This window comes from Beta vulgaris, chromosome 5 (genome assembly GCF_026745355.1).
Source record: "Beta vulgaris subsp. vulgaris cultivar EL10 chromosome 5, EL10.2, whole genome shotgun sequence".
NCBI classification, from domain to species: Eukaryota; Viridiplantae; Streptophyta; class Magnoliopsida; order Caryophyllales; family Amaranthaceae; genus Beta; species Beta vulgaris.
This window is the reverse complement of record NC_079206.1, coordinates 13552554-13566215: the sequence shown is the minus strand read 5'-3', so window position 1 is coordinate 13566215 and position 13662 is coordinate 13552554. Positions and strand designations below refer to the sequence as shown.

The window sequence follows — 13662 nt, the reverse complement described above, 5'->3', positions numbered from 1 at the left end:
GTTCTTTTATTTTCGACCACCACCACAACCGCCACACAGCCACCACCTCCCCACTTTCCGACCACCTTTGGCGAACCCACACCCAGCCGACCAACCGCCGACCGTCGCCCTCCTCTCTCGCTGCACCTTCGTCTCCTTCGACCCCCCCTGCACACTCGTCTCTCTCTCTCTCCTCCGCGACACCGCCGCACCACCGCGCACCCCCCTTACCTTTCTGCCCGTCACTATTACCCCGCCTGTCGCCGTCGCCGCCGCGAACTGACGCCACCAGCAGGCCTCCGTCGGTGACCCACATTCTTTCTCTCGCTCCTGCGTGTGTGTGTCTGGTGCAGGTAATACTAAATTCCCCTTTTTGTGTTAACTTTATAGTTTAGTTTACAATTCCTAATTGAGTTAAACAATAAACATATCTGTACTTCTAAAAAGTTTAGCCAAGTGATAACAATAAGATTAGTACAAGCTTATAACAAATTAAGAAAATTTCTCACCAATAATAGCTCACCTAAGTTTAGCAAATGTTATTATAGTAGTATAAAATCTATGTTATCAAGTTTTAGATTATTTAAGTTATAGCCTATACCCTTGAATTAGTCCAAAAGTTATAATAATATATTACATGTAATTTTAATAAGTAGCTCACTTATATGAATGCAATTATTAATTTATAAAACCATGACATGATAATATGACTAATTGAAGGATAATCTAGAGGTGATCATGGGCCGGGCCGGGTTCGGGCCGGGCCGCGGCCAAAAAAATTTGCCCATTGGCCGGGCCGGGCCTAAATTCGGGCCGAATTTTTGTGTCCAAAGCCCACTAGTTCGGGCCGGGCTTAGCGGGCTTTTGCGGGCCAAAACGGTCCGGGCCAAAAAATAGACTAAAAAGTCGTTTTTAGCTTGCCCAAAGCCCGCCCAAAAACAAAAAAAAAATGACCGGGCCGGGCCCGGCCCGCGGGCCGAAAAATTCTGCACAAAACCCGGCCCAAAAACGGACCGGGCCGGGCCGGGCCAGCGGGCCGGACCAAAATGATCACCTCTAGGATAATCCTTTTAATTCGATTTTTAAGTAATATCTATAGAATTAAGTATAAAGGTTTGGATAAACTATTATAACTTCAGTTTATTACGTAATCACTAAATAAGTAGACTTTATAACTTATATAAACCATATTATAAACTAAGAATCATACTTAAGGAGCACTTATGTTAATATTTTCCATTAATTTCTAACTTATAAAATACTCGTTTTGAAACTTAAAAGAACTCGTTCCTCGGAGCTCAGTAAGGACGATATCAAGGACATAAGAAGAGGATTATTATTATTCTGCAATCAAGGTAACATCTACTGCTAGTACCCGCAATTCCCTTTAAATGTTTTTATGAACATGAGAACAATGTGATTTAGTGAAAGTTTATCAAAATGTTTATTCTTGAGTTGCGGGATGATTACTATGATTTATTTGTAAGTACATTCTATGAGTTTTATGAACTGGATGGATTAGCATGGCCTATGATTTATGAAAAGTTAATATGAGATGAAATGACTTTGCTACCTTAATCATTGAGGTAGAGCTGAGATAAATGACTGATGTTTATCACCTATGAATATTAAAAGTAACGAAACATGATAACGTAAAGTGAAAGAACTGGTTTGCTGAGCTGATTGGCGGTCGTATACGCACCGAGCTGTTTACTGGGGCACTGGCCCGTTACTGTTTATTAGGGCACTGGCCCGTTATTGGTGTAGGGTAATGCCCGGGACACAGGTCCTTGCACAGTGGTGCATACACATGGCTGGGAGACGTCCCAGAGCTGACTGATTTTGCAGCAACCAGAGTAAGAAAAATGGATAAAAGGATTAATGGCTTATAAAGGTAAAGCTGAATGAATGGTATTTCGACAAATGTTTGAGTTATTCTTTCCCCCTGTTTGCAAATAAAATGAGTTGAAATGAATTTACGTTGCTGGAGTAGCTTGTTACTGGGCCTCGGCTCTTAACGTTTGTATTTATGTTTTAGGTACTGCTGGGGACGATGGTACTGCGTAGTGGCAAGGATTACCACCTTATTAAATCATCTAGTAATAGTGCTACTAACTTGTAAGGTTAACTTAACTAGAATGTAAGACCATATTCTTTAATATAAATTATCATTGTCATGTCATGTAACGTTAACGTTGTTTACTTTATTATATCATAACATGTTTAAGTTATCACTATTATCTCATAATGTTTAAATATGTTATATGATTGTAGCCTTGCACCTTCCTAACCGAAGGTGCGGCAGTAATGCCTCGACTAAATAGGTATTCCGCTGCTAATTAGATTATCTTAAATAGTGAATTAGTAGTCGGGGCGTTACACCTTATTCCCTGTTGCTACCTGAAATTACCATCATTTCGATGATATATTGTATCATACCTTATTCTCCGTTCCATCTGACGTAACGAGTATCATACGGGGTTTCCCACTTTACTTTTTTGCCTAAATACCTTATTCCCCGTTGCTACTTGAAATAATCCTTACTCATTAGTTTCTTCCTAAAAACAATTTTAGAATATATTAAGCCACCACAATTTTAATATTAAGAATAATTTAGAAAATGATAATTTTGTATAGTAAACAAATATAAATACACAATACTTGTGTAATGTCTGTGTGTCATATAAGTTCTCCATATGATTTCCATTTCAATATTATCTTTTACATCAAAGAAAAAAGAAGCTGTCAAAACATAGTGCATAGGCAAATTAACAACTTTTCTAATTCGATAACTTCTAATCTTTCAACAACAGTTTTACAGTCTTATAGACCAACTAAAATTGAATACTTATAAATCCCTCTTTTGATATATAAGCTTGATATATAATTAACTCATTTTGTTGATTCACCTTCTCAATTAGTGTCTCGAAGCTCATTAAAGAAAGCTATATTTATAATTTAAGCACATGGGCCATGTTGCACTCTCTCTGCTAATCCTTTATTTTAGAATTTTAATATAAAATGGGCCAAATTCAAAGTGTACATTTCTTTAAAAATGATATTAATATCAAGCATAAGTTCATAAGTGGATGTATTTATATTTTTTGTTTCATTTGAATGTAAGAGCGTGGAAAAATTTTGAGTGATCCTAAGGTTATATATATATATATATATATATATATATATATAATATATATATATATAAAATAAATTGGAGAGAAAACAATCATAAAATTAATGTCTGAATGTACTCTTGGCCAAGGAAATTTCAATAATTAGAGGGTTGGCAACCCGTTGGATCACCTAATCATCTAAATTTTTTCGAACTTATATCGTCATAGTTTTGTCAAAATAAGTTGAAGTGAACCGACCCTTATATGTTGGTTTTCACTTTTTTACCTAATTTAATTTCTTGTTTCATATATTTTCTCTTGTCTTACTTCTCTCACTTTAAGGGACTGTTCTCCCTAGCTTATTTTCAGTTCAGTTCAATTCCTAAATTGTTATCATTACTATTAGTTATAATTTAATTCAGTTCAGTTCAATTCAGTTCAGTTGTTTTATGGTAAAGAGAACATGCCCTATCTCAGTTTTTTTTTTAAAAAATAAATTAGTATGTATTGGTCGTGGATATGATTTGTTATGATGATTCATATTAGCCCACCTTAGACCACTTTGGGACTAAAGATTGAGCTATTATTGTTTTTGTTATATGTAACCTCTGATCATAGTCATGGTGTGACTATTATTATTGCATTTGCATTTCCTCCTGAACGGGCTAGCATCTCATTATATTCATTACCAATAGTGAATAAGAAAAAAGAAAATTAATTAGCTGGCTAACATATTATCAGGATATCATATACTACTTGCTTCACATTTGCAATTTTTTCATTCAACCCATCACCCATGAGTTGTTTTATAATTCTTTCATAAAGTATGATATATAATAGGATGATTATGTCATATAGGAACACCGCGAAAAAGGTAAAAGAGTAAACAGAGGAAGGAATGAAGAAAGAAAAAAAAAACACCACACTCAAACTCAAACCCCCTGCATAAACCATTTTTTCTTTTTTCTCTCGCTCTCCTCCAAAACCTTCGATCTCCCCATTAAAAAGAATACTTGAATACCATCTCTTCTTCCTGTCTCTATCTCATTTCTAGAGAAGTGAAAAAATTGTTAGTCACATCAAATTATTCTCATTGGCAAAATTTAATTGTTAGGGTTTTTCGTTTCTCTCTCATCTAATGGCGGTTTTGGGGTTGGAGTTTTTCTCTTTCTTCTCTGTTGGTTGGTTCCCAGTTGCTACTGCCGTTTTGTTGTGCAGGTTGTATATATTGTTGTTTTGTAGGAGTTTTTCTCTCTCTCTTTTTTTTCTTACTCCAATTGATCGAATTGATACTCATTTTTGGATGAATTACAGCAAAAATGAGCTGACTCACTCGCTCTCAACTTACTGATTGCTCATGTCCATGGCCGACTCATTTATTTTGCTTTTGGTTCGATCTTCTCCGACCTTTGATTATTCACCTTTTTTTTATCATAATTTTCTCTATTTGAGGATTCTCAATTTGGTGAGATGTTTTGAAATTGTGGGTATGTAATATTTAATGGGTTTAACATAATGTTTGTGAATACTTATGGTTATAGAGTTGGTATTAGTCCTTTCTTTGCCTAAATTATAGCAATTATAAAACAATCAATTTCCTAATTAGTGGATATAAAACCGGTAACTATTGGATAAAAAAACTTCTCATAAATGATCTAGAAAAATTGTTGAACATCCTTCAGCACAGGCATGTATCTCAAAGAAAAAAAAAAGAGAGAAAAAGAGTAAAACATCTTTGCATGCTTTGTATATACTTGCACGGATTTATAATACAATCATTCAATTGTGTGTAACTAAATTTCCTTAAAGAATTTTAAAAAAAATCAATGAAATCATTTTAATAGGATTGACACGTGGCTTTGAATTGTGTATATATTCTTGCACGGATTTATAATACGGTCATTCAATTGTGTGTAACTAAATTTTCTTAAACAATTTCAGTATCAAATCTAAAATCATCCTGCAAATATTTTTCAACTTCAAAAAGAGTAGCTGAATGGAATATTTGACAGGAAAGGAAAAACCTTGGAAGATTTGCTTAAGTGGAGATTTCCTTCCAGTGAGGAATCTTACTTTTACAGCCCAAAATCACGGATATATCTTCAACTTAAGGAAATTGGAGGTTTCCTAAAGCATTCAATGACTGATTTTCAAAATTTGGGAAACTAATAATAAAGGAATCAAACATAATCATTTTAATGGAATGTGACACGTGGCATCTATTTCATTGCTCTATGAATGTGGGGTGAATTGTGAGAGCAGAATTTCTATGAGGCTGCCACGTAAGCTAATTTTTTCTTGTTTTAATATTATATATGATGATGATTAGTAGCAGGGAAAAGTGGGTCAATTATACTTTTTTTTCTCATTTCTTAAAGTTTGTGCAAAAAGGTAAATATTGCACCTAAATAAAACCAGAGGTAGTATATGCCAAAATCGATCCTTCAATTCTCTCAGTTAGGAAATTAATCAACTCACATCTGACAAAAAATGACAGGGTGAAAAGGGAGTAATGTAGGACAAAGGACTAATTTATTTATAATTAACAAACCGCAAAAAATGAAGGGTAAAGAATTAATCTGAGTCGGTGTGGGGTGTGTGATCAGAAGATCAGCAACGCCCATAGAATCCCATTGATGAGGATGATTGATTAATCTAAGTTCTTCTTCTTTCTCCAAAGAATTCATTTTCTGTCACACTCACAGACAATTCACACAACAGACACTCCCATCAACGGGTTACGTGGCAAGCAGAGGGATATATTCGGTGCACCGCTGGTGCAAAGGGTTATGGTACACGTGTTGTGGTGATGAATCAGGAGTTTATATTCATTGCGGGCAGTCGGGCAGAGGTCAGTGAGGTCTGGCTACTTGCCCGCGATTCTAGGGTAGAGCTGGGGGTAAGGAAACAAAAACTTTGGAACTCGTGCCCCCTTAACTCCCACTCTCTCCCTCCGCTTTCGACAAATCCGCTGCCTTTTTATTTTTGGGCCCGTTCTTTTTCTATTTTTGGGGTGTGTGAGTGGCTCCGGGACATAATAGGAGTACTTGTTACGTTTCACAGTTTAAGACACATGTTGAGGACTTGAGTCTTGAGGTTGTGGAGACTGGAGACGTCAAGTAGTGATTTTGCTTCTCAAAGGTTTGGAGATCAACTAGGAGTATTATAAGACATTAAACTTCCTTTATTCTTCTTGAGCGAGTCAGCGAACCCTCTTGATCTTACTCCATCCGCTTTTATTTATTTGCTATATTTTGATTTATACAAAAATTTAGGAGATGTCATTTTTATTTTTTTTAGTGTACTTATTGACAACTTTAGCATTAGATAGGATGGAAAAAGGGAAAAAAAATAGTACTTTTTGGTGGAAAAAGAGGAGAAACAAATATAATACTATTACTTTTTGGTGGGTCAAGTCTCCTAATAAGAAAATGTAGCAAATAAATAAAAGCAGAGGGAGTATTGTTAAAAAAAATTGAGACACAAGTTTTTTTTTATTATTATGGACACTTAAATTGTTAAATATTCTCAAGGTATACGATTTGTTTTGTTCATCTTATTTTTACTATTTATAAAAAAATAGTTTATATAAGTTCTAACATATATTAATAAGGTCTAATAAATTTAGTTTTTTAAAATTAAGAAGAAATAAGATTTAACACTCTTAATAAGTTCATATATATTCACATAAGGACTAATAATAAATTCACTTTAGTTCATAAGTTGAACAAAAAACACCCATAATGACAAAAAATTTAAGCCAATAACAAAGATTTAGACCTTGTTTTTTTGGATTTATTTTTAGTTAATTTCAATTTTTTTTGATAAGTTTCTCTCAGTTAAATTTGGTTCAATTAAATCAGTTTTTTAAAGTTCAAAAAAATAGGAGTTTAGTAATTTACGTTTGAGATAACTTGTGCAAAAAAATATTTTTCTTTTAAATCCTTTGGTATACATGTCAAAAAACTTGCATTGGAATTAGGAGCATAAAGAGGGATATAGATTCTAGCCACCATATATATAATATATTAGCTTGAGGAGCTAAAAATTCATTGTCAATTGGTATTATAAAGGATTTTCCTTTGAGTGTGTAGCCTCTATGTCATCCAAACTTTCTTCCTGTTTTGTTGGTAACTCATAGCTTAGAGGCGACGTTGAGCATGTGGATTATATTACAAATTTAAGTATTATATTACAAATTTTCACCATTGGTGTTATATTCCTAAATCTATATGTATACTTTTTATTGTATATTGTTAATGTGTGAGTCGATTGTTATTTGAAAACTTTGCATATTTCATTCTTTATATTATAACTTATAAGTACTAATTAGTGGTCCAATTTATCTTCCTTGCTTAGAGTATTAACAAAAAAATTGATCTGCCTCTAGACTAGACTCAATTTTCATTATTATTTAAACTTTGACATATTTGTTATTTGTGACTTGAAATCTTGTGAAAATAGCATACGACTGACTTTTAATGCACATATCACTCAATCTATAAATGGTTTTGATGTGATTCAAATTAGAGTTGATAGCTTGTTCAAAGAATTTTTCAATAACTGGTCATATGCCCAATTCTGTTGAGAAACGAGAAAGTTATGGTTGTTTTACGAGTCACTGTCGAACTAAAATTTTCCCCGATCGGGCACCCTAAGCGAACTACGACCGGGCTTACAACTCCCAATCGGACCAGAGACATCAGCCAGTTTGAATTTGATGACCGCCCAATCTAGCGGATGTCACCCGACCTGATCGAGGGACTGGGATTTTGACGCGGGAGGCGCGGTTTCTTATATGGTATTGTGCGGAGTATATTATAGGGTTTGTTAGGGTTTCTTATATTATAAAATGAACCCTTTGGTAGTCATTATTTGACACAAAACTTTTAGCCTCTAGTATTTCAGAACTCCTTGTATTATTCTCTCTGTTTTTCTCCATCATAATGAAGAAGCTCGAATCCCCCCACCTGTGGACACTACAAGGAAATAGGTTTTGGGCAACAAAATATTTGTCGCCCAATGGGACAATTTCGTTGCACAAAGGTTTGGGCAACGAGATTTTGCGCGCCAATTTCGTCGTCTAAGGCTCGACGCCCTTTCCATTTTAGGCGTCGAATATCATGTTCGTTGCACAAACTATAGTTTGGGAGTCGAAATGCTTTCGTTGCTCATAATGCTATTTTGTGCTACGAGTTTTTTATATCGTTGCCTAAACTTGACACAATTTTGGCAACGACAACTTAACTTTTGTTGCCCATATTATGGAACTTTGTGCAACAATCACTATTTGTCGTCGCCCATTGTGTGTTATAATCTTATCATAATGCTATCTTGGGCAACAACAATTTTGTTGCCCAAAGTAATTTGGGCAACGAAATGTTTTACATAATTTTAAATCTCACGCTTTATCCAAATAATAATGTGTAATACTTAATTAGTTGCCCAAAATTTCATATATAAGTATATAAACTTATAAAAATAAAAGTATGATATAATAAAAGAAGTATTTATGGAATAGCAAATTGTAAACACCCGGTGGGAGTAAAAATAATCTTCAAATTCAACATCCGACGTAACTTGAATATCTTACAAAATTCAAAGTAAATCTAAAAAAAACTAATTAACACTACCCATTATTTACAAAGAAATTCACATAATTCAAGCCTTGTCATACTTCATATAGCTTTCCTTTGCTAATTTGGGAAGATAGTCACGACCCATTGTTCATGATAAAAGCGAAAACGTTAAAATTAGACACCCATGTGATAAAAAAATGGAAGGGGGGGGGGGAATGACCTTTTTACTCTTCCGTCCTAAAAAAAAAAAATATGTCCAGATGCACCCATCACTACATCACTAAAAGTGAAGATTTCCTTTCTTATCTAATGGACAGTTGTGGAGTCTGTAAATAGACAAGCCACAACTTACATAATCAATCCTAAAAAATTTACAAATATTTCAATGTTCTATTATGCATCATAAGTTCAGAATAGTAGCACAAGGTTCAATATCTAGAATTTTCAGACATTACTTATTCATTCTCAAGACCCCAAGTTGTTGCACTAAGACATAATAGTGGAAAAGTGTTAATTTTATAACTAACACACTAGATAATTCTTGTACTAACTCACTCAAGAGCTAGTTGGTTCAGCCAATGATCTTCACTTATGTGAATCTTATCTGGAGTTTACGGAGCTAGTAGTGGGGCTAGATTTGAGTTTTTTTAATTGCATGACATACTTTCCATCTTTCTACCTCCCGAGTTCATTTTCCATAGTGTCTAAAAGAATCCTCACCCAGAAGAAACATCATCTTTCCAGTTGAGCAAATGCAATACAAAAAAGTAATTTACTCTTACCCTTGATTGCTCGAACACCATCCTTTTTAAGTTGATTGTTCTAACTGTCCTCTCCAAGTCCAACTCTATTTGACGAGGTTGCTTCATCTTTGCCTTCAAGATTCATCTCTAAGTTCTCTTCTTTAAGCATGCTGGGAACTGAATCTGCTGATAATTTATTTTCCAAACAGACACCATCTCTAAGGTCATTAGGGTGTACATCTGTAGAAAGACCAGTACTATCATCCTTGACTATCATCTCATTTAACATCCCATTATGTAAGATGTCTTGGTGCTTAGTAGCAGTGGAAAAAGGTCGTTCCTTCTGATCTCCATCCTCTTCGTTGTTGGAGTTAATTGAAAGATGCTCTAAAGCTTCTTCAAGACCAAAGCCATTTGAGGGACTGACTTCACCAGAAACACTGCCCCCATCAGAGCTGCTACTGTATATGCTATCTGGAAGAGATAACCATCCTTTATCTTCCGCAGACAAAATGTTCGCACCCATTAAAGTTTCATCCTTTTCTCCATCAGGTTCTTCTTCCAATATATCTCCATCCATGTCATCATACTCAGAGTAGCTGTTAATGAGGTCCTAAAAGCTCAAGAGCTAAGAGAAATTTACCCAGAAAAGATGAGACTCATTATCATTTTTTCACATTTAGGTTCAACGCCAAATATCTTTCCTTCCCCAATGGCATTTATGTTATGAATCACATTTCATAGATATCTAAAGGTATCAACAACGCAATAATGAAACCCCTATAATGCTGTAATGTTGGTTGGAACAGATAATGCAACAACCCAAACTCCCAGATTAATGTTCTCCTTACAGTTTGCTGTTTAAGCACATAATATCCTGCATTTTCTCATGTTGTCATGCTGTTGCTTATTATACCGAGGGAGTAGAATCATTTTGTCTTTTGAATTATATGTTGTTTCATACTTCTGAAATGAGTAACAAACTCACATAGTGTTAATAACCTACATGAATGATTATCACCAAAGAACTAAATCGAAACACACGGTTCGCTGAAATTCAATTACTTCCACCATTAATCGGCCAAAACTCACATCTAAATCCATCATTATTGCGTAAACAATCAAAATAGGCAAGAATTCGGCATTTTTCTCAGTGAAGATATTGCTAACAACATATTTGACACTTTAATCTACAATAATTCAACCAAATCATCCACAAAATGATATAATCATCCACAAAATTAAAAATTTACCAGAAAAAAATGGAGTAGAAAATTACCTATACCAAGATCTGGATGTATAATTGTTATCTTCAACTTTGGGTTTTCCTTGTTCTACATCTTCGTCGACCACAGACAACACTGAAAACCAATAAACGAGAGGAGAGAGAGCACCGGTGGTTCTGCTTCGCCGCAAAGAAACGAGAGGGAAATGGATATTCGCCGGACAACAGAGAAATCGGAGCGAGAATGAAGTCGACGGACAGCAGCAGATTTGCCGGCGACAGGAAGTGCCGGAAAAGTCGTCGGACATCAGCACATTCGCAGGAGACGCGCGAGTGTTACGGCGGACCGGAGAGGGTGTCAGTAGAGGAGGAGATGAGCAGTTGAATTTTTTAATTTTTTGACAAGTGAGCAGTTGGAGTCTTGAAGGAGTGAAATACGTGATTTCGTGGGAAAATATTAGAGTGGGTTTCTTTTCAGCTATTTTTGTTGGGTTTGTGCAACGAGACATAATTTGAATTGGGCCACTTATTATACAAGGGCAATGAAATATATAATTTCGTCGCCTAATCAAGATAACAAGCAACCCAAAACTTATTTCGTCGCCCAAATATGAATTTGGGCAACAACAACGATTTTTGTCGCCCATAATCTACATTATGGGCTACAAAATCAGCTTGTCGCCCTTGTTTTCAACAATGGGCCACGACATTCTTTTTTGTCGCCTTTAAATTTCAATTCCGTCGCCCAAAACCTATTTTCTTGTAGTGGGACGTTGGTCTATTTAGATCAAACCACGTAAATCCTTGTGTTCTCTTGTTTATCTTCTTTATTGCTTTTCTCGTTCTTATTATTTCATTGATTTCTTCCGCATTAATCAAACACTACAACATCGTTTCCTGACAATATTGTTTGGAGAATACTTTGAAAGGAAATCTGTACTAATATATTAAAAGTGATCCTAAGAAAGTTTGGGTGCCATGTGACACTTTCTTCTAATGCTCTAATGAAGATGCTTTATTTCCAAGTCAAATCCTCAATTAAAAAATAATAATGTTGTGTAACTACAAGGTATCAAACACGTGACCTTCGAAATAAAAAGTAAAAGGTTAAACATGAATCTGACATAACACAATTGTTTAGTTTTTCAAATAAAATATCATAAGTTCATATGACTATATTTCATTAAAAGATTTACGCAAGCAGTTAGATACCTAACCTTTTCTTAATAATAACAAGAGACTATTGTAGCATGTATACATAAACTCTTACTCTAATTCCTTGTAGAAAGTTCAACTATTGCTTTCATCCCCGAATTTTTAAGGGTTTTTTCTTCAAAATATCATGTAATTAATTATCATGTCATTACGTTAAATTTTTCTCATTAGACAAAAAAATACGAAAAGTATCATTCACTAGTTATCATTATTAAGAAAGTAGTTTTTTAGTTGCAACATATTTAATTTTGCATTTTTTCTACATTATTAAATTGACCTGAATTTTTTATAAACATAATTCAATACTTCCTTTATATCTTATACATGTAGCATGTTAGCTTTTTATTCATGTTGATGCACTACTTTGAGAATTAAAAATATATATAATTATTAACTTTCATGCCTGTATTTACCGTATATCAATCGTATTTATACAAATTTTTTTCTCCCTCCTTTACTTCTTCTTCCTCTATAACTACCACCACCTAGCCACCATTATCACCACCCCCATCCAGCTCCCCCAACCAAACCTCCAACCTCCTCATCGCCTCCCTCACCCCTTTCCTCTCCCTTTATCCATCCACCCCTCCCTTTGGTCGCCGCCCACCCTCCTAGCCCCGACCCCCCTTCCGCATCCCCCCACAACGCGTAGTCCAAACCCTCGCAATCCCTCGGCACGCGCTTCCACCTACATACCCCTTTTTCTTCTTCGTCTTTCTCCCTTCCTCCTCCCCTACTTTAAAATTTCAAAAAAAAAAAAAAATATTATTGTTGATGGAACTGAACGATTCTTTAGGTTATACCATGGTAGGATTGATAAAAATTCGGTTCCTCCATGATGAAACCGGAAAAATGGTCTATATATCATGGTGGAGATGAAAATTTGTTCTATTTCTGCTAAAAAAATTTAAAATTTTTAAGATCTTGAAACTACAAAATACAAAATACGTATAAAAATAATATGATTGGTGTTTAGTAAATACGGTATGCCTCGTTAATAATTAGTAAAACTTAGAAAAATAAATGACAATTTGAAAATATATGTTTTCCAATAACATATTACCCCCTCCAATTTGAGAACTTAAAGTGATTTTAATTAGACTCGAAGTAGGGGTGGCAATTAAACAATATGACTCGGTCCAAACTCGACCACAGCTCGACTCGAGTGAACTCGAATCGAACTCGAGATGTTGGTGAGTTGAGTTGAGCAACTCGATACTCGATTTGAAAACTCGTCAGAAACTCGAATATCCAATTATCAATAGCAAAATATCTAAATTTAACATTCTTCTACCTTATTGTTACTTTTAACATGAGACACTTGCAAGCTACTAGAAATTTACTTGGTCAAATCTCAACTCGGTCAAAGCTCGAATAAAACTCATTCAAAACTCGACATGAGTTAGCTCGACTCAACTCAAACTCGACTTAACTCCATGTGTCTGAAACTCAAACAATATTTTGCATTGATGCACAACCAAGTAATAATAAGTACGCTTACCTTATTCATCTCCTATCTATACTAATTATATAAGTATTAAATAGCGTTTTTAAACAAGTTCACACGTGACGTAATACTCTCCCTTTAGTTATTTCATTCCATGTGGAAAGATGTTGTCATTGAATTTGGTGTTATCCTTTAACTTAACAAAAATTTAGCTTTTTCCCCTTGCTCTAATATTGTTCGTTCTGCTGTACAAAACTATAATACTACGTATTTTTGGAGTTAATTATTTATAATTAAAAAAATATAAAAAATATAATTAAAATATATTTTAGTATTATTTACAGAATAATAATAGGATAAT

The 13662-nt window shown here is 34.6% G+C and overlaps 1 protein-coding gene and 1 long non-coding RNA gene across 2 annotated transcripts; one reads left to right on the top strand and one right to left on the bottom strand.

Annotated features, from left to right (window-relative positions):
• LOC130591572 (uncharacterized) lies at positions 1-2333 on the top strand. Its single transcript, XR_008969365.1, has 3 exons — positions 1-332; positions 1261-1334; positions 2018-2333. It is a non-coding gene; the product is annotated as an uncharacterized LOC130591572 (long non-coding RNA).
• A 6959-nt stretch (positions 2334-9292) lies between these two features.
• LOC130591679 (uncharacterized) lies at positions 9293-11401 on the bottom strand. Its single transcript, XM_057395354.1, has 2 exons — positions 10694-11401; positions 9293-10042 (listed from the first exon to the last, which is right to left on the bottom strand). The coding sequence occupies exon 2, from the start codon at positions 9992-9994 to the stop codon at positions 9494-9496; it is 501 nt and encodes a 166-aa protein (XP_057251337.1). The 5' UTR covers positions 9995-10042; positions 10694-11401; the 3' UTR covers positions 9293-9493.
• Positions 11402-13662: the final 2261 nt, after the last annotated feature.

What these genes read in the sequence shown, in the direction of transcription:
- LOC130591679 (XM_057395354.1), bottom strand. Translation starts at nt 9,994, where the DNA reads ATGGATGGAGATATATTGGAAGAAGAACCTGATGGAGAAAAGGATGAA.